A 22,198-nucleotide genomic window follows, 5' to 3' on the forward strand; every position below is an offset into this window, starting at 1 on the left:
CCCTCTACCAAAATTGTTAAATTCATGGCCCCTGTCAGTGTGTCAGTGGGTCAGGCTCTAAGGTGGGGCCAATTTGTAAAAAAAAAAAGTACTCTTTTTCTATGCTCCCATATACATATCTTCTTCTCTACTCCAATGTACATTTGACACAAACTATATGCATGGTTATGATGTCTATGAAGTTGTCTACCCACAATGTAAAGAACATGACCCCTGGGTCAGTAGTTTAGGCCCTAGGGCGGAGCCAATACAGCCGTATAGTAAAAATGAATTAAATCTTAGAAAATCTTCTTTACTCTCACATATATGAGGAAAAAAACTGAATGCATGATAATAATGTCCATGAGGCTCTCTACCAAAATTGTGAAATTCATGGCCCCCGTAAGTGGGGTCAATATGGCTATACTACTATTGCATATAATGTTTAAAAATCATGCCCCAGAGGTAAGATTTTGACTCTAGGGCGGGGTAAAAATAGTCATATAGTGTTAATGCATTTAATGTTTAAAAAGATCATACTCCTTTCTTCTGCTAAAACTGATTTAAAACTGACTGCATATAAAGAAAGATTAAAAAAAATCTATTAAAATCTTTATATTTCATGTCTCCCAATGTCGGGATTTGAATCTAAGATGGGACCAAAACACTCATATTATGTATAGAGTAGGGGTTCTTAATGCAAAGTTTGGCCAAAATGGTCATTTAGTGTTAATGTACATGATGTTTAAATAACGTCTTCTGACATAGAGCATATTTAGAAAGAAACATTGAGCTTTCATCTTTAATGATATGTGATGTCACCTACAATTAAAACAATTGTTATGCATGGCTTCTGCTCAGGAATTTCAATGAAAGAAATGAGTAAACTCACATATATACTCATTAGAAAGAATGAAGCCGTTTATCAAAGTTAAGATATTGTGAAACCATTTGGGAAGTCAATGTAGTTATCTTCCCTTGCTTCATAATGGGGTTATGATCCTTTGCTTGGAATGTTCATATTTAGCAATTAATTATTGAAATAATTTAATTAACAAGTTGTATGATCAAAAACGTTATGCAAGTGATTTTTATCAATTAAAACAAAAACAGTTTTTGAACATTTTAAATAAACAAATTATGGTGTCCGGATAGGGCCATTTGCGTTAGCGCGACATCGCGTTCAGATAAACGAGACATCGCGCTAACACACAACACGCCGTCGCGCTAACGCAACTTTGCACAACACGCCGTCGCGCTAATACACAACACGCCGTCGCGCTAACGCAACTTTGCACAACACGCCGTCGCGCTAACACATAACACGCCGTCGCGCTAACACAACTTTGCACAACACGCCGTCGCGCTAACACACAACACGCCGTCGCGCTAACACAACATTGCACAACACGCCGTCGCGCTAACACACAACACGCCGTCGCGCTAACACACAACATGCCGTCGCGCTAACACAACTTTGCACAACACGCCGTCGCGCTAACACACAACACGCCGTCGCGCTAACACAACTTTGCACAACACGCCGTCGCGCTAACACACAACACGCCGTCGCGCTAACACAACATGCCGTCGCGCTAACACAACTTTGCACAACACGCCGTCGCGCTAACACAACTTTGCACAACACGCCGTCGCGCTAACACAACTTTGCACAACACGCCGTCGCGCCAACGCAACTTTGCAAGTTTCACAGTCTAGTAGGAAGTCGTGTCCGGAAATATTAGACTGCGCATGCTGAAATTTGTAGGCCTGCTTGCAAGCATGGATTTAAAATAAATAAAATGTACTTTGAAATACATGTATTATTTTCAATTATTATCAATACATATGAATAAAAATATAGTTACTAGTATGTCACTGTATAAGGATATGCTAGAGTGCATATAAATTATTAATAAATCTACCAATTGATAAATTTACCTTAAATATTTGATGTTATTTTAAAATTAATTCAGCAATGATATATTTATAACATGTACATGTCAAAAATTCATATTAGGTGCTCTGTTTATTACCAAAGCAAAGGAATTTTAAAATGTAAAATTACAGGTATATAACATGTAACACTGGCGTCGGAAGCAAATTGAAAGGGGGGGGGGCTAGACTGATCCTCAGAAATATTGAGCCTAAACCTAATTCCCAAAATCATGAAAATCCTAATCCGTGGGGGGGGGGGGGGGGGGGGTTATGCCTTTTACTCCAACTTCTAAATCTTTCAAACGTACATTACGGAACAATTATGTTTCCTGCGAAAAAAAGTGGGGGGGGGGGGGGCCTGAACCCTCTATTCTGCTATGTTCCTAATGGTTAGGTATACCTTAGCAAAAAAAAGAGGGGGGGGGGGGCACCCCCCGGTTCCGACGCCTATGTGTCATGAATATTTTATTGTTGATTTAATGAATTTTATTAAATATTTCAGGTAAATGTATCAATTGGTAGATTTGATAATAATTCATATCCTTATACAGTGACACACTATAGCTAGTAACTTTAAATTTATTCATATGCATTGATAATAAATGAAAATAATATATATATTTCAAAGTACATTTTATTTATTTTTCATCCATGCTTGCGTGCATGCCTATATATTTAAGTATGCGCAGTCTGATATTTCCGGACACGACTTCCTACTAGACTGTGAAACTTGCAAAGTTGCGTTAGCGCGACGGCGTGTTGTGCAAAGTTGTGTTAGCGCGACGGCGTGTTGTGTGTTAGCGCGACGCGTGTTATGCAAAGTTGTGTTAGCGCGACGGAGTGTTGTGTGTTTGCGCGACGGCGTGTTGTGTGTTAGCGCGATAGTGTATTGTGTGTTAGCGCGATGGCGTGTTGTGCAAAGTTGCGTTAGCGCGACGGCGTGTTGTGTGTTAGCGCGATGACTCGTTTATCTGAACGCGATGTCGCGCTAATGCAAATGGCCCTATCCGGACACCATAACAAATAGACTTGTTAATAGTGAATCAATAATTGGCTAACCAGAATCACTGATAAGCAGTACATGTAATATAATTCTATCATAAAATGCCAGATGGTGATGTTGGAATTAAATAGCTGGATCAGGAGAAATTAGTAACATCAAATAGCGCTCCACAACAGATAATGTGTCGTTTAAATGCCCATACGGATAGTTTCTGTCTGCCCATTAATATTTGGATGGGATATGGGAGGTTGTTTTAATTAAACATGTATACATATTAGCCACCTTGTTATCCCCTCGCGCAACTTGTAGTGAAGGAGATTTAGCATCGGCGTGTTGTGTGTTAGCGCGACGGCGTGTTATGCAAATGTTAGACATTTTAAAAAACTTAAAAATTGAGATGCAATTTTCATTTCTGTTATACATTCCTTTAAATCTTATTTATCATCAAAATTCAAGGTACATGCAGACTTATCATACAAGCAGGTTTTTGCAGCAAAATGTATGAATACCCCCAACTTCAATTTTTTTTTTATTGTTTTGTTTATATTATTCCTAGATTCCAAATTACAAAAATATTTTGAAGGTTTTTCGCCTTCCTCCATCCAGTTGGCATGAAACCTTATTATATGTCCAAACAACTTTTCCTTGCGTAAATATTTATCTTCTTAAAACCTCTCTGAATCAAAATGTTTCGTTATTTCTATCCCAATGCACGGTGTAGCCATTGGGGAGGGCGGGGAGGGGGTAGGGGAGGGGGGGGTAAATTTACGTGGTTGTATGATTCCTCCCATTACTAGTGAAAACAAAACACACCACACAGATTTTTAACTTTAGCAATATAGTTTTATTATTATGTTGTCGATACTCGTCAAAATCTCTTCTGAATTATAAGTTTTTAGTAATTCGGGAAATTTAGCCCGATATTCGTCTCAGAAGGCTGATTGTTTTGAATAAATTAGGGTGAACTTAATCTTCTGCTCGCCTCAATTTTTCACTTTGGACATCCTTCTAACTCTCAATTTCTTATCTTTCAGAGCCTAAATCCAACAAAATTTTAAATGTTTACTTTCGCGAACCGGAGTTGTCTATTATCAAGCCGCACAAAAATATCTATTTTAAATTAAGTGTTGTAACGTTAGTTAACGATAATTTGATAGGTATTTAACAGAATTACCTGAAATGTTTTCATTTCAATTTTTTACATACTCCCAAAAAAGTGGGAGAATTTAGCAGCTTTCTGATATTTCAATTTTTTACATGTGTATTTCAATCTTTTAAATGTGTATTTAAGAAAATTAAGTTTGTTGCGAGAAAAAGTCGGGGGGGGGCTGACCCCTTCCCTGATGCTAGCCTGATAGCTAACGTTATGTCTAACTTTGCAAAAAAAGTTCCAACGCTTATGATTCGTATTTATGCAGCTTTATTTTAAATACTTTAAAAAATTTCTAGAGTTAGAGCATTGATGGAATTATTGTTTCGCCCCTTTAGAATCCGCCACCTGTACCCGAATTATTCCGGATTTCGTTATTTTATACGTCTGCACACTTAATTTTACTATGCCGTATATATTTCCTACATGATAATCAACCAAAAAAAGGCTTGGTAAGATAATTCATGTTAAATAGCATTGTTCATCATCAAATCTTACAAATCCTCCATGTAATTACCGTTATCTTTTAAACATACCCGACACAATAAGACTAATTGAACTGTATCTCTTATTTAAAGTGATACTTTCTGTTTAAGAGTTGGGAAGTATATTGTATAACATAAGCAAGCATTGTATTTGCGTCTGACAGAGAGTCGTTAGAGACTGAAAATTTTAATAATCTCATCAATAAGTAATTTTATGATAAGTGACATTTTGTTACTGGTATTTCAACGTCACTGAGAGGCGACCTATCATTTTCCATAATTAAAGCAGTCACCGGAAATTATGGTACAATAAAAAAACCAGATGGGGGCCGAGTCTTGGTAAAATGGGTAGGCAAACCCAGGCTGGGGCAAAATAAAAGCCAAGGCAGATCAAGATTTTTCAATTTACGTCGATAATAATTAACCAATATCATTGAAATTTTCAGGATATGTTACAGATAGGTTTATTTGTATTCATTGCAAATATTGCTTCAAACCAATGCAAATTGTGGAATTTATTTACGATTGTTGATTTCCAAGATGGTAAAATGGGTAGGCAAACCTGGGTCGACATTTTTCGGGTTTGTGGACTTATTTTAGAAGAGACTTAGTATCTTATGTTTAATTTCGTTAAAACATATGAAATACTAGTTAGAAATTGACATTTATTGAACGGAAAGTAATCATCCAGCGATTAATAACATGTTTTAAGAAAAACCGGGTCATTAAAACTTGATAAAAAAAAACCAATATCTTACAAGCACCAATGTTAGGATTGGAATAAAACAATTGGGAAATTATATTTACATATCCGTAGGTGTGAGGGGCTCAGATGCACACTATGGATAGTTGAATAGTAAAATGTCACCTTATTTGCTACATCTGCACATTTTTAATGATACCATTGCATAAATCAGAAAATAAATATCCATGTGGGATAACATAGACACGCAATTAATACGGAATTATCAAGTTTTTCCCCGGTGATCAGACCCAGTTTTAATGACCTGGTTTTTCTAAAAACATGTTATTTATCGCAGAAATGTCAATTTCCATGAAAGAAATCTTTATTTTTAACAATTATTTCATATGTTTTAATGGAATTAAACATGAATTATTAAGTTTCTTTTAAAATAAGTCCACAAACCCGTAAATTGTCGACCCGGGTTTGCCTATCCATTTTACCAACTTGAAAATCAACAATCGTCAATAAATTCCTAAATACGCATTGTTGTGCAGCAAAATTTACAGCGAATACAAATATACTGGTCCCTAACATATCCTGAAAATTTTAATGAGATTGGCAGATTAATAATGAAGAAAATTGAAAAATCTCAATCTGCCCCGGCTTTTATTTTGGCCCAGCCCGGGTTTGCCTACCCATTTTACCATGACTCATGGGGACTTAAGATGTTCATTTATTTTATATGTGACCCATATCACATGCCATTTTTTGGGAATAGGGGGACCCAAACAGAAATGATAACTTTCCTGAAATTATTGCTAAAATTTGGCATGGAAATTGATTATTTGAAGAAATCAAATATAGTTTGAACTATCATTTAATTATGATTTCAATACAGTATGAAGATGAACATATGTACAGTAGTAACTATAAAAGTAATATCCAAGTCAAAGTTTAAAAAACCTTGCTTTACTGGTGGCTTCAAATGCCAGTACATAATGAACACAACAGCAGATGTTAAGATCACTACAAAATTTTGGATTAATCAAATTATAAAGCAAATAAAAAAATATTAGTAATGCCATGTTTCCAAAACTTTGCATTCAAATAGACAAACATTTAATATCACAAGTAAAAGTAAATAAGTAGGGGTCACATCTCAAAAATTTGAGATATGGCATGAAATTAGCTAATGTTAGGCAAAAATTGGAATTCATATTTTCTTTTCTTCTATAAAATATAAGCTAAGTATGCCAAAATATATTGATAGATATATCAAAATATTGTTCAAATATGTTTTTCAATACAACATGAATACGATGGTTGTTAGAAAAGTTCGCGGACAAGTTCGATTGTGAGCGGACTATTCGCATGATACCAGCTTAATTTTTCATATTTAATTTTGATGTATTTTCTAAGAAATATGTAAAGATTTGTTTTTTTTAAATGCACCTTAAATAAATACAGATTAATCATTTTGATAAGATATGCTTCACGGGGCATGTCAGTTTTTAATTGTTTTATATTTTGTACGCATTTGTCCTTATTAAGGAAATGAACAGTTTAAGTGCATAAAAATAAACGATATTTTATTTGAGATCACAATAAGTTATGAAGGTAATTTTGTGAAAGTTTCAAAAAAATTGAAGAAAATCTTGCTGTTTTATCACCAAATATGGACAACAAGCACTAGAAAAATGAGCCAAAAATGTTAACGTAAATGGATACCTTGGAGCACTGGGCCGTCATTAAATTTTGTGTGCACATAGAAAAATCTCTGATGGAGACCAAATGGTTCTTAAATGCTGCTAATTTTATAAGACAAAGGTTTACAATTGGAACCACAATTGGAATGGAAGGTTAGAAAATAAAAATACTGATATCTTGAGCTCATGCAGCACCCCGACCCCCCATACAGCCTGATCTTGTACAAATGGATTTCGCTTTATTTCCTTATCTGAAGTCGAAACTGCGTGGACAGAGATTTTTGGACCTAAATGATCTATGATGTGACACAAAAGACATTATACAAAAATTTGACAAATAATGGTGTGAACATGCGTTTTATAAATTGGTTAGTTATAGCATTAAAAGTGTGTGAACTAAAAGGTGCTTACTTTGAAAAAGAGTGACAGGTTTTAATTGCCTTTCAGTAGTTTAACGTCACCTGACGTCGGGAAAATAAGAAATGGTGCTCCGTAAATCTAATTCATGCTAAAAAAAATCTTTTTAAAACAACTTCAAAATCATATGATTTTTTGCATACTTATTTTCAATTGGTAGTCATTTAATAAAACATATGTCATCCTGCAAAGAACACCGTAATTTGCCATAAATCACTTTGTCCATGAACTTTTCTAACAACCCTCATAATGCACAAACAATCTGGAAGTTTGGTCTGCACTGAAAATTACGAAGGTAAATTAACAGACTATTCTAAAACTGTTAAGTTATGAAAAGTTTTCATTTTCTTCCTGGAAACCTTCCGCCACAAAACAAGAAAACACTATTTAAAACTCTGTAAATATGTAATTTTATTAAAATTTTTTATTCAATATGGTTTATTTAGCATTGTAAAATTTCAATATACAAAGAGAATAAATATATGATGTAGAATATGTAGACTAAAGGTGACATTAAGTAGTTACCCAAAAAGAGAGGAATGTACCTCTTTAATATGTAGACAGTGTGACTGTTAGGCCAAGCAGATAGTATGTTTCGCCTATTACTCAAATCATAAGCCAAAGTTAAACAAAATGGCTACATTATGACGTCATGTTTCATTCATAGTTGTGTCTTTGGAAATAGCCCAAAGAAAAGTTTGTATTCCCAGCACTTTTTATTTCTTCTTTTCATTGCTTATCCATTTCATAAGTTGATGAATTTTCTATTAAATTTAATACTCTATTCAGTATCTAAAAGAACAATTCCTTGATGTTGATGTTTTAATTTTCCATTTTATAATTTGATATAAGACATACGTGAAACTAGTCTTATCTCCTGATTAAAGCAATGTTGAAACTTATCTGGTTTACATATATAGTCAATTATTTCTTATATTTAAACTCCTTATATATGAACCTATAGAGTTGTGAAAATGTTCAGATCCATGTGAACTTTTTCATGACGTCACAATGATAATCGTATGCGTTTATTTTTACAGTAAAATATGGGATGTTCAAATCCCTGGGGGTAAGGTGAGGCCACAATGGGGGGTCAAATTCAAATCTTTAAAAATCTTCTCAGAAATTAATTAGCCAGGAAAGCTGAAACTTTTGTGGAAGCATCTTTATGTAGTGTAGATACAAATTTGTGAAAATTATGACCCCAGGGTAGGTTGGAGTAACAAAGGGGGGTCAAACTTTTACATAGGAATATACAATGTAAATCTTTAAAAATCTTCATCTTAGAAACTAATCAGCCACGAAAGCTGAAAGAAGTATAGCGCCTTTTCCCATTATTTCGCGTACACCTATGTTTGGAAGGAAATTACCTGTTACTAAAAATAGCTTCAGGTACCTAGCTGTTGCAATATGATTTTCGAAACCTGGATACACTGCACTGATTTTATAATGGTGTCTGTAACAACTGATTTGTCATGAATTCAGGAAACTCTGTGCATAACAATAGTTGATATTATGAACCGTGATAAGTTCAAGCAAAACGCAATGGATCTAAGTGTAAATAGAGTACATGTATATTGTTAATGAAGAAATCTATATATATTGGGTGTGCTCATACTCAGACTTAATTAAACAAGATAATTAAAAAACAAACAACAGAAGAATAGATACATGTAACTTAACTTCTCTATTCTGTTCATGTTTCAATTTAAGTGAAAAAAAATATCACTACTTAGTGGATTCAATCCAGTGACCACAAAATCAAAAAGACCTCTGCATTACCACTAGGCCAGGCATCTAACATTTTCATCTGATGCATTTTCAATATGTATGGCTACATACTTGATTGTATTAGAAAAGACACTAATTGAAATATTTGTCTAATTTTCAGTACAAAGACCATGTTAAACCAAAACTAATCCAATGTAAACGTGTACTACAATACCTGTAAAACGTAATTTAATCGGAGGTTTTTGGTTTAGAGTAGTTCAAATAGTCAAATATCCAATTTTTTATCGTATACTATCTACTTTCCTATATATTCCTAACAAAACCAGAATATTTTAATGATGTCGTGCAAGATAAATAAGACTCTTAGAGCATGGTGATTGTGTAATTTGCGTTTCTTTTAATATATTTAAACTAAATATTGTATAATATTGAAAATGTCTGATGGTTGCAAAAGGCTATATTTGAGGCCAAATCGTATATTAAGTGCGCTATACCTCTTTCTGTGAAAGCATCCTAGGTAGGGTAGATTCAAGTTTGTTCAAATCATGGTCCCCAAAGGGGGGGGGGGGTCACAACACTGGGGGGAGGGCAACATTTTACATAGGAATATGAAAATAGAAAACAATTTAAGATATCTTTTTCTAATAACCACTTGCGTAGAAAAGCTGTAACTTTACTAAAAGCAACCTCAGATAATGTAAATTTAAATTTTTTAAAATCAAAATCTTGAGGAGTCTAAGGGTTGGGCCAGTAATAAGCAAATGCATATACTTGTACAAATGGAATATATAACAAATTTAATATCGAATTCTCAATTTGATATTGTTAAACATGTTTGATTCAATGTCTAGATGAGCATTGATAGATTCATTAACATTTAACCTATACATGTACGGTATTTAAATATCATTTTATTGATAACATACATTTTTCGATGTATTGATGAAATTTTCAAAATTTTGTTTATAAAATGTCTAAAAGTGTGTGGAAGCAATAATATTTGACAATCTTAAAGAAATGTAATAAATGTTAATGTTTGTGAAGCCATATTTAATGATTCTACAATCATATATCAAGTTTACAAAAAATCACTACTTAACAAAGAAATATTATCCCTAATTTGAAACATAATGCCAGGGAAGAAAATTTTTTTTATTAATAAACCTAATAAATATTTATGTACATTTACCTAATTTTACTTTAATTATAGTCATTACCAAAACCAACTCTTTTGTTTCGGTCTATTTGAAATTTGACAGATTTAAGAGAACTGTTTCAACTTTTCACATGATAAAGAGTCTTTCATATCACAGGTAACAACCTTATTTTTGGGGGACTTATTTCTCCCTAACTGAAACATAGTGAGAAGTTTAAGAAATCAGGGAGACAGTCATTATTTGATACAGAATAACCTACAGGAATGATGATGATATATATATATATATATATATATATATATATATATATATATATATATATATATATATATATATATATATATATATATATATATATATATCAACATTAATTAAAATAGGATTAAAATTTAAGCAAGTTAATTAGAAAATAAAACATCTTCTTAATGTTTTAAAAACTTATCCAAAGTATTAAATTTACTTTATTTGATGTAGTCATACTTTTTATAGATGAAATATTTTGTAATTGTGTTAGATAAATGACAAATAAAATCAGTCTCTGCATATATATGTACTTCTTTTTATTTTGGAGGTATTAGTCCAACCATTTGATCCAATTACAACCGTTGTGTTATAGAGGATCAATTTCAATATTTAAGATAACTGTAGACAGATGGTTTTATTATTATTTTAGCATTAATTTGGCAAAGTTATTAACTAATAACAAGCTACCAACTTAAATTTTTAGGTCACCTGAGTTTACTCAGGTAACCTATTGCTATCTGTCAATGTCTATCATGCAATGTGCGTTGTCCGTTAACAATTTTACATTTTTAACTTTTTCTTAAAAACTACAAGGCCAATTGTTACCAATTTTGGTGTGAGGTATCTCTATAGTAAGAGGAATCTAAATTGTGAAATTCTTGGCTCTACCACCCCAAGGGCACCACAAGTGGGGCCAAATATGCCCCAAAAAAAGCCAAATTTCAAAAATCTTCTTTTCTACTCCCACACATGTGAGGCCCTGGGTCAGGGGTTCATGGCCCACAAGCTTGTCGAGGAGTCTAGTTCAGACTCCTCAACAAGTTTGTGTATGGGTTATATGCTACTCAGGTGATCGCTAAGGCCTATTGGCCTCTTGTTTTATCAATACTATATAAAAGTAATAAACATCAGTTGTAATTTTCAATGCACAGTAGGCTAGCATTACCCGTATTAAGAATAAGGCAATCACAAATTATTAATCACAACAGTAGTTAATGAAGGTTGTGGAAATGTCTGTCATATATTCATTTAATCGGGTTTCATTCTGAAGTAGAAAAATTATAAATTTGTAATGACGACCACTCCCCTGCCTGAAATTTTCAAAAAGAACTATAAAACCTATAATATTGGCAAAAAACATAAAGATATGGTCTACAAAATCATGAATTCAGTTTTCCTTTTAAGGTGTGTGGGAGTATAAAAGAAGATAATTTTTAAACATTATATGCATTAACACCTATACATCCATTTTGGCCCTCCCCTAGAGTCAAAACCCATACTCCAGGGGTCATGAAATTTAAAATTTTAGTAGAGGACTTCCGAATATTTTAGCAGATATTTGTATTTGGCCCATGCTGATGAATAAGCCGAAGAAACTGATTGGTAAAACAAAAAAGATGTGGGTCTCCTAAAAACAAATTTTGGTAAAATTAGGTTTCTTTTTTAGAGGAAAAATATCCATTCAATGTGGTAATAAAAAGAATTCAGTCTGCGGGATTTCAGTGGGTCGGTCGTGTTAGGGGAAACAGAGATTTTTTTAAATTTTGCCTTATGATATATATGCATATGGTTTCACTTAAATGCAATTATTTTGACCTATTGCTGATTCTTACAAATTGTTTAGACTTTGGCCACTGGACGAATCTTGAGCCTCACAAGGGGTTTGATGTAGGTTTAAATTTATATCCCATGAATATAAACAAATGTTTAGAAACTTTTTGAGTACTGCAAAAATATATGCTCAACAGGTGATATGACTATAAAATCTGCCTTTTAGAAAAGGGTCTTGATTATAAACATAAGAATATCCAGGGTAAAAGAAAATCGACTTTTAATTATACTTGATCTACATTATTTTACTACAATGTCCAGATATTTTGAATTAGGTTGATTTTATCATACTTTTTGTTGCTCAGGTGAGCGATGTGGCCCATGGGCCTCTTGTTTGATTTTTTTGGTACCCCAGTTGTGTTCAGGTTGCAGTTTTATTTAAAGATACAAAGTATATGCATATTATACACTGAGTATGGACAATTCACTTTTTGTAAATAAAGCAGTTGAAATTTATATGAGTTTGAGTTTAACATCTTTCTAATCTATTCCATTTCAATCAATTTTCTAAATATGTCTACAGAAAAAAAATGAATTATGCATATGTTTTTTAAATAAAATATTTCTCATAAATAAACATTTAACTCTGCATGAATTATTTCCAGTCAGTCAATTCATATATAGGAAACGAACAAAAATTGTACATTTGATCTTTTATTGTCTCTCTGCATTCTATTGTTCTTTTAATACCACATACATGTATATATTTTAATTTTTTTTTGTATTATAACAATAATTAACAGATTTTTTTTTACATGTACATGTATAGCTCTTATTGGTTTTTATGTACATTCCTTAGGATGGTTAATGGCATGTGATACTCAAACAGGAGATGAAAATACAAAAATTTGAAGTTCATGTGGATGGTCAGACAAGTAGAAATATTGTGATTTTATCAGGGACAAGTCTGAGTGGAACTGTCTTTGTAAATGTATCTCACCCTCTCAAAATTCAAAGTAAGTAGCCATATAGTACATTAGGCTTTTCTCCTGCAAGACATATCATTATTTGAGGAAACTTTCCATCTCTAAAAACCACAAATTCATTTAAATACAAGCAACTCTTTTTTCTATATTTGATGAAATTTTTTCTATCTTTTTAATATTTTTAGGCATCAGTCTGTATGTGACTGGAAAAGCAAAATGCAAGTTTGACCGAAGATCTGATAATGACAAGCGGGAATTCACAGCCAAGGAAACTTATATAAATTACAAACTTTATCTGTTTGGAGGTGAGCACACATTAAAATCAAATGGAATAAAACTTTTCTTGAAATAATTGATTTATCATATAAGTACTCTTGTATGAGAGATTTTGTTTGATATATTATTGATGCTTAAAAGTGTGCTACCTGTTCAGATTTTTATTATACTTGGAGTAAACTTACATAAACATGAGTTGGATTTTTTTTTCATAGTTTGCAAAAATCAAATCACACATTGATATTGCATTTATGTGCCAGTTATGATAAGTTTGAGACATCCATTTGTAAGAACAGACACTCCAATAATGTAATTTAACCATGAAAAATGATTACGGGTATCTTTGCCACAAGAATATATACTTCAAGTCTTTTAATTTTGAATTGTTCACTAGGATCTCAGACACCTGCTCAAGTGTTGGAGGCTGGAGATCATGTTTACCCCTTTCTCATCCCTCTGGACTCCTATGCAGAGCTCCCGTCCTCATTTGAAGGACGTAAGGGCTATGTGCGTTACACTCTGCAAGGACAAATAGCCAGGCCGTGGAAATCAGATGAAACCATTCTGCTCCCTTTTACTGTCATAAATCACTTGGACCTCAACATGTTCCCTGATGCAGTGGTGTGTATATTTTAAATGATAAGAGATTATGTTATGTAACTTAAGTTAATTACGAGGTTCTCGGACAAGGGCAGAGCAATATTGATCAGAATGATAGCAAACATGTTTAAATTCCTTATGATTTTCTGTATTCTTCAGCATTTACAATATAGGAGACAAAATGGTATCCATGTGTACTTTACAGTAAAGTGAAGTTAATTAATACACTTCTAAAAAATGCATTGTTAATTAATAAAGCAAAGGCTGGTTTTTAAATTTATCATACACTTATGTAATACAACTCCTTATGTTTAGAGTGAATCAATTTATTTTTTGTTCTTTGCACAGTGCTGTAAGCATGTTTTACCTTTTAAGTAATTACAGCAAAGAGGCATCTACAAAAATAAAAAAAAATCTTGACCCCAGTGGCCCAGTATCAGGACCCTTGTGCCAAAGTGGAGATTGTAGGTCTAGCATGTAATAAAAATTACTATACATGTGAAATTTAAAGTGTGCAAAATTTGATTTCAACATTTAAAATAAGACATTTGTGACAATATACATTAATTTGTTGGTTTAGAAATAAGGTACCTTATCAGAAGAGTTCAAGCAATATTTTGTACTGATTTTTTAATGATCCTGTACAATTTTGGGGTCTTCAACTTATCAAATGTATGAAAATGCATCAAATCGTTTGAAATATCATTTTGTAAGGAACATCTACACGTATCAGGCAAACTGAGAACATTTTGATATCAAGAGTGTAAACTGTAAACCAACTTTTATTCACTTGCTTAAAATTTTTGGCGAGTTTTGCAAGAGCCTCATTGTCGTGAATATTTCTTGCTGTGGACCAGTTTTTTTGCCATATAGTTGTTATAAACAATTTAAAAACAGGTGTGAATTAGGCTTGATCAGTAAATGGGTCACTGCGAACCAGTTCATTTATGAAATTGTGAAATAAAATTGTCGCGAATAATAGTTGGTTTACAGTAACTTAATAAAAACCTCTATTACCTCTTTAAAATGTTAGCATTTCAAAGTGTTATGTGTTGTTCTATGGATTTTGTGTTTCACATGAAGATGCCAATCATGCAGTACAGGAGACAAGAGATAACTGGATGCTGTTGTTCAGAGGGAGAGATTATTGTTCAAATGAAGGTAAACAAGTCAGGCTTTGTGCCCGGGGAACCCATCATCTTGGAGATGGACATAAATAACAAGAGTGAAAGCCCAGTGCAAGCCTGGTCAGTGGAGCTCATCCAGGTCAGTTAGGCGTTTGTTGTCATTATTCTCCATGCTTAAAGTTGGTTAGCATTCAGTTCATGAGAACAATTTTAATCCATGCTTGTTATAGTAATCTAAATGTGATTTCAGGATGTAACATACACAGGGTTCTCCAACAGCCTGTTTTCCTCTGGAAATCCCAAATATAAAACCAAGAGTGAAGTCTATCCTTTGTATGTTAACCAGTCTCTAGCTGTGGATAAGGGCCAGCACCAGGTTTATACTCGGGCCATACCCGTTCCTTCCCTTCCCCCCTCTTATCTCAAAGGTTGCAACATCATAGACATTCAATATACGCTCACAGTAAGTCAGCTTAGTACTGTTTGTACACAAGTAATTTAAAGACTTAAACTGTGTACATTCATTGAAGGAAGTATCATTTTTTGGGTTTTTTTCTTCTCTTTTATAGTTCAGAATATCTACTGGTTGGAATAAAATCTCTGTTGACAACAGAATTATCATTGGAAGCATACCCCTAAGAACTGTGTCCCCCGAGATGACCCAACCCATTCCAACTGCGCCTGAGATTCAGAACTACCCCCCACCCACAGGAAACCCCGACTTCTGGCTTACATCTCCCTACCCAGATGGTAAAGAATCCTCTTTGTTCAGCATTTTTCGACTTGGTTATATAATTACCTGTACTTCCTACCTATAAGATGCTTTTAGTTGTATTTATTGTCTGTGATAACACACAACTTTCATTTTGATATTATAGCCCCACCTGCTTATTCAGAGTGTGTGTCCGGCCCTGTGAGACTGGAGGGTGGGGAGGAGGATGAGGAGGAGAATAATGTGATGCCGAACGCTAACTGGACCCCCGCCTACCCCGTGTATGATTACACCAGTCAGACGAACCAGGTGAATCAAGCGCAGCCCAGCGCCCCACCGGCCTACGATGAGATTCAGTTCTCAAACATCAGATAACCCTCAACTACACCAGGACCTTTGTATGAATCATACTGTCAGGTCATGGGGGCACCTTGCATGTGTATGAATGTTTGACAACATAGGCAGAAAGAGGAACAAATGACTGCATTATTTGATTTACCTGTTTGCAGTTTTATTTCACTATATACATGTGTATCAATAGTTCATAGTTTAGATGATATGTAAAGAGCTTAAAGAACAAATGTAATTGTCAAAATTTTCAACATATTACCTGTACTTGTTTTTATTTTTATTATTATAGTGTATAATTGCATCATGTAACAAGTAAAAGCCTATCTTATTATGATAAGTTTGATTTATACTAACTGCTGATTATCTTGAGATACCGGTAGTCAAGGACCAGTGTGTTTCTGCTGTTTGGTAAAGTAGTATCTAAGTCGTCTTTCAGAAAAAAGTACATCTTGCCAAAACCAAAATATATGTAATTACCATTAAAAGTATTTATACTTGTCAATTTATTTGAGGGCTTTTAAAAAAAAAAAATGTATCACCATTGGTGAATTTTACGAAAGGTTGAAGTTTACTTATTGCTAAAATTTCTTTATACATATTTTTTTTAATAAGATGTAGACAGACCTCTTTCTCTGTTTTTTCTATTGTACAGATATCTATATTTTGATATTAAATATTATAATGACATTGAGATCAATATAGGATAAAACAATGTTTAATCCTCAGCAAATTATTAACACCATCAAACTTTGTTATCTCAAACAAGATGAGACTGTCTAACACTTTGAGATATCCAAATTTTTAAGATATTGAGGGTAAAATACTTAAAAAATAAGTAGTTGGGACTTACAAATCACTTTGACATATCCATTATATTTGAGATATCAGTGTTAGAGATATCGAAGTTTAACTGTATCTCTTTAATTTACCAGATACATGTATGTATTTATATCATGTACATATATTCTGTTTTTATGTCTAAAAAAGGTACATTGTAACCTAAGATTGTTTTATTACACTGTGGATATTATCAGTGACTGTAGCTCAGTTGTAACTTTGCTCAAGAGGGTGTTTGACCCTACAGTGGGCCAATCTGTTTTGTATTTAATGCAAACGTTATGATTGGCCGATTGCAGGACTGAACACACAATTGGCCAATTAAAATCTTTACACAAAGAAATAAATTTGCCTTGCCATACAGAAGGCATATTTTGCTGAGAATTAGAAAACCTTCAAATTTATAAAATTCATTTGTCATGTAAAACTTTTATTCTTAACTAGGTATTATGTGTAACAGTTGTTAAGAAGAATCATGCAGAGGGATGTTATAAAAGTCGGGTTTTTTTTTAGCTGTTTTTATTTGGTGCTACTGTGCTTCTATTTGAAAGATTGTGTCAAAGGTTAATTTAGAACTTTCTGTTGTTTGTAACTGTGGAACCAATGACAACATTTCAAAACATGTTTTTTTAAATCCTTGTTAGTAGAAATATTTTAAAGGGGCATAGTCACGATTTTGGCCAAAAATTATTTTTCCGATTTTAATGTTTACAATGCTTTAGTAATGCATTTTAAATGGGCAACCAAAATTTGAGTGTCATTTTCTGAGTTATAAGAGAGTTACAAAGCTTACAATTCTTCGCTATGTAAACAAAGCTTTTGTTTTCATTTTGAATGTTGAAGTGAAAATTGCAATTTTAGACCCGAAATGAATGTGTTAAAGGTTAGGAACTGTTTATATATGCCTAAAATGAAGAAAAAGATAGACAAATCAGCTTAAAAAGATTTTTACTGGTGTATTGAACCTATGTAAACAAAAACAGGGCACGAGCCTTGTTCACATGACAAAGAATTGTGAGCTCTGTATCTTGCTTATATCTTAACAACTGATTCTCAAATTTCATTTAATCATTAGAATAAGATATCAATAATATAATAATAAATCATAATAAAAACAGCAAAATAGAATTTGACCAAAATCGTGACCATGCCCCTTTAAGTGTTTTTTGCAAAGTACATGAATGATGGTTGAAAAGAGCATTTGAAACACAATTTTTTTTCAGTATTGGTACATATCTATTACAATATACACCTCATGGTCATGAGCATAAATTTGTTTTGCCATGCATACATAGTTTTTGTTGTGAAGTGAATTTGCTTCAGTAATATGATTATGGTGAGAAGAATTAAGAAGGAACCTTATCATTTTTAATTGTTTTTACTTTTCACCCATAATTTTATATGTGTTGTACAACTTTGTCTAATGTATCAAAGACACCATATTATTGATATATGATTTGTGATTATCTGCCTTCTTATGTTCCCACAGACCTTTAGGTATCTGCAAATAACGGCTTTGTTTTTTGAATATCGTCATTTACCTCTACGTAACTGTATCATATTGGTCATATTGATTTTCGGAAAAATATTTTCCACGTGAAATTGCAACCTTCATATAACATGGAAATTTTCAAAAGAAAACAATTGAAAACTTTTCACATGCATCGATTTGAACTTTCTTACAGTGTAAGGAATTGATACATATAAAAATATAGATATTGATCAAACAAAGGATTTATGGGAACATTAGACAGACTGCAGATGAACGAGATGGTTTAGGAAATTGTGCAATGATAAAGTGGGTTTTTTTTATTTGTACATATATATGATTATTCCTATGCCAGTTGTTTATGTTTTTTCTGGTAATTTTCAACACATGTACATATGTAGCTTGTTTACATAAACTAATAATATATGGAAACTATAAAAACAATAAAAAGCAGTCATTATTTTTTTTTATTAATTGTAAAATTAAAAAAGAAAAATCGAAATATCTTATGACACATCGGAACCAATCAAAAATGGATTACTTTCAGAGATTCTAGAGATTGTTTTTCACATTTTAAATGAAATTTAACGAGCACATCACAGATTAAGGTAAAAACTGTCTCGTATCAACTCTTATTGAATAGGGGTTTTTGTTGGAAGGGGTCCGCCACTCTGCCGGAAGTGACGTCGGGTATGGCTGTGTAGGCTGGAGGTGAAAGGGAATAGAATGCCGGATGCGTTTGTTCAAGATGAGACACAGAAAGGGGGACTTCAAGAGGCGCCTTCTTGGGTTCGTCTAGTGCTGGGGTTCTGTTTGTTTCACTTCTCTGAAATTGTCAACGAAAAAAAATATTCTTAAGCTTTTACCGGTATTTCTGCAAAATCAACTTGCAAACAGTTTCAACATTTGATAGAATATATAGTAAGTAATTCTAAAACGAGATGTAATAATGTTATTCAACATAGCTCTGCATTCGTACATGCAGCTTTTAAACAGTAATCAGTTGTTTAAACTGTGGAATTTTGATGGCCTTATAGACGATAGTTAACCTTTACTGATCGAGCTACAACAACACTTACTCTGAACACAGGGATAATTCGTCCCCGAGAGTTTGATTTACTGCAGCGAGAGCGGAACTTGGAACAACAACAGCAAAAGACCAGAATGGTGAGCAGAGACCCGAGGCAAGTGGCGCCCAAGAGGGCGGCCACCAGTCCGAATCCCCAACTACACTCGTCGGACTCGTCCCCACACTGGTCGTGGTCGTCACACTGAAGGGACTTACCAATACAAGGACCCCTGGCACACCGGAACTCGGTCGGGTCGCAGATACCTAGGGTATAGAATAACACCAGCAATATACCATCAAGATTGTCAAATCTAGCGAACAAAAACCCACACATTTCAGTATCGTTTTAATTTGAAGATTACCAAGATGGAAACGGGTGATGTAGAGTTCAAATCCATCATCATTTTCAGATGCATCACTTTGGAAGTTTACAATGAGACTTGAAGAGACAGTAAACATTGCATCCTTTGGCTCATGTTTCCCGCACAAGTAAGGCTTTGCCTCTAAAGAAGAAAAAATAACAGTGCTGTTTTTCTATTGAAGAACAATATCAGATAGCATGTTCACTGCACAATGAATTAAGGGGACCCAGCGATAATAAAGGTTTTTATTTCTAACCTTTAAGAAGAACGGAGGTATTTCCATCAACCAAAGTGAGCCGATCTCCAGGGCATTTAGTTTCCAGTTTGTGGACAACCACCATGAGGCGCGCGGGTTGCCCCGAATTAGTATCAGAGAAAACGACAGAAGTGTTACACTTGAAGTTTGATGGGTAGTCCCTCCTGGTCAGCTTCAGACGTAGCCATGGTCCCTGGTGGTAGAGAGTTTTACCACAGTAATCCTCTAGGTATTCTGTTAGAAAGACAACTCAATGCATTTTGTACAAGCCCTTTACCAGAATGCACAATACATATCGCATAAATTCAAAACACTATTTTGTGACTTTGTATTCCTCCCCTCCTAGATTTAATACAAGGTGAGAAAAATAGGGGAAAAGAAATCGAATTAAAATTTGATGAAGAGGTCCTACAGGTGTTATCTCCTTATCTTATTTCTTTGAGAGATTAGTAACATATAGAGTATTTTGTTAACGACTTAGGAAAAATATTTTATGCCAAATCTGAGCCCACATAGTTTATGTACTCTGCTATTAAGCTACTAAAAATTATGGATCACAATATTTTTCAAATTCTTTTCTTTTTGTTGAAATGAACTTTTGGCGATTTCTGTCATGTCGACAAACGGCCATACGTCTAACACACTATGCAATAGAGATCGATAAAGAAACAAAACATTGGTTTACGGTGTATGTCCAATGGTACAAGTCCACAAAGCGAGAAAAACGATGACTCGAAACATGGTTCCAACACCCCAAAATATTGTTTTGCAGCTGACCTCGTGATTGCTTTTGTCTTTATTTCACCCTTATACGTCACATATATCCGTTATCTTAAAGTCAATACACTACAGGTATATTGACAATCGTCCTTGAAAGAGATTGCACCTAAACAGTGGACATGTACCCCCACATGCCGATGAATCACCTGTTCCGCGTGTTTGTTGCTCATGTATCGTAATTTGATTTGATATATACTTTTCTGACAAAATACCAATAAATCCTTTTCTTCGTGACATAGAGATGTCGTAAAATTTACAGAGTTCGAACTTTTGAAATTTTGAAATAATGCATACTATAGATTTATTGAATACCATATAGCAGTAAAATTTCAATAAATCAAATAATCATAAAATAAAACATCTTCCTCTTTTCCTGTTTGGTGTGTAAGACATGTCTTACTGACAAGCTTATATATTAAGAATGAAAAATCAGGCTACATAACCACTAAATGGCACTGATTATCTCTTTAAAAATTACGATTTATTACGTTAAGAAATGAAATGAATACATCTTCATCTGTAATTTATCTTTTTTTATTATGCTACCATCGGATCATACATTCACTGAGAAAATAATAAACACAATTCTGCGTAGGAGATCGAGTCTAAGGACTTTCCGGAAGTACTTAGCCAGAAGCTAGCCAATATTTATACCGGGGGGGGGGGGGGGGTGAGTAACAGAATGTAAGATTTCCTGAACTTCCCAAATGGACAATGTCGTCGTCCAATGCTCTTAGGATTCCGCAGTACCTCTCCCGTGTTTAATGTCTTCTACTGAGCAAATTTTAACCGAACCTGAAACAACCTTCAGTGAATGGCGTTAAACTGTTAAATTCGTTTACTACATGTTGTATATATGTGGAAGATGAAGTAATGACTTTGTTCAAATGTTCACCCCAAGAACCAGATAGTAACCCCAATTTTATCATAAATATGTGACGGGGTCTTCCATCATATGAAGTGAATATAAATAAACCTAATTCAGTGATGAATGTTTACAAAAGTTATTTATTTCAGATGATTGAATTACGTATAGTAAAATAAAGTAAAGGTGACCTAAAATGAAAATGAAACGCTCGCACAATTCACTCACGCAACATTAATTATTTAGTTTTAATTATTTAAACTAGACTTTGACCCGTGCGTGCACGGGTTGACATTATTATACTTTCATGTTAAATACTGAAATCTGATTGGTTTAGACGCAGTTCACAATCTGTTCTATTACCCTCAGCGTTAGCAATGCACTTAGCAACGGGTAACATTAAAAATTGTTACATGCGCAAAAATCATGCGCGTACGGTTCGC

At 33.7% G+C, this 22,198-nt stretch overlaps 2 protein-coding genes across 2 annotated transcripts; one reads left to right on the forward strand and one right to left on the reverse strand.

Annotated features, from left to right (window-relative positions):
- The first annotated feature begins 4,485 nt into the window (after window positions 1–4,485).
- Window positions 4,486–18,885, forward strand: LOC128188656 (arrestin domain-containing protein 3-like). Its single transcript, XM_052859848.1, has 8 exons — window positions 4,486–4,522; window positions 12,905–13,061; window positions 13,217–13,336; window positions 13,702–13,928; window positions 14,991–15,173; window positions 15,285–15,497; window positions 15,604–15,784; window positions 15,913–18,885. The coding sequence occupies exons 2-8, from the start codon at window positions 12,938–12,940 to the stop codon at window positions 16,119–16,121; spliced, it is 1,257 nt and encodes a 418-aa protein (XP_052715808.1). The 5' UTR covers window positions 4,486–4,522; window positions 12,905–12,937; the 3' UTR covers window positions 16,122–18,885.
- On the reverse strand, window positions 18,873–20,937 carry LOC128188657 (low-density lipoprotein receptor-related protein 12-like). Its single transcript, XM_052859850.1, has 5 exons — window positions 20,794–20,937; window positions 20,111–20,347; window positions 19,855–19,995; window positions 19,503–19,756; window positions 18,873–19,249 (listed from the first exon to the last, which is right to left on the reverse strand). The coding sequence occupies exons 1-5, from the start codon at window positions 20,849–20,851 to the stop codon at window positions 19,049–19,051; spliced, it is 891 nt and encodes a 296-aa protein (XP_052715810.1). The 5' UTR covers window positions 20,852–20,937; the 3' UTR covers window positions 18,873–19,048.
- Window positions 20,938–22,198: the final 1,261 nt, after the last annotated feature.

This window comes from Crassostrea angulata, chromosome 6 (assembly GCF_025612915.1).
Source record: "Crassostrea angulata isolate pt1a10 chromosome 6, ASM2561291v2, whole genome shotgun sequence".
NCBI lineage: Eukaryota > Metazoa > Mollusca > Bivalvia > Ostreida > Ostreidae > Magallana > Magallana angulata.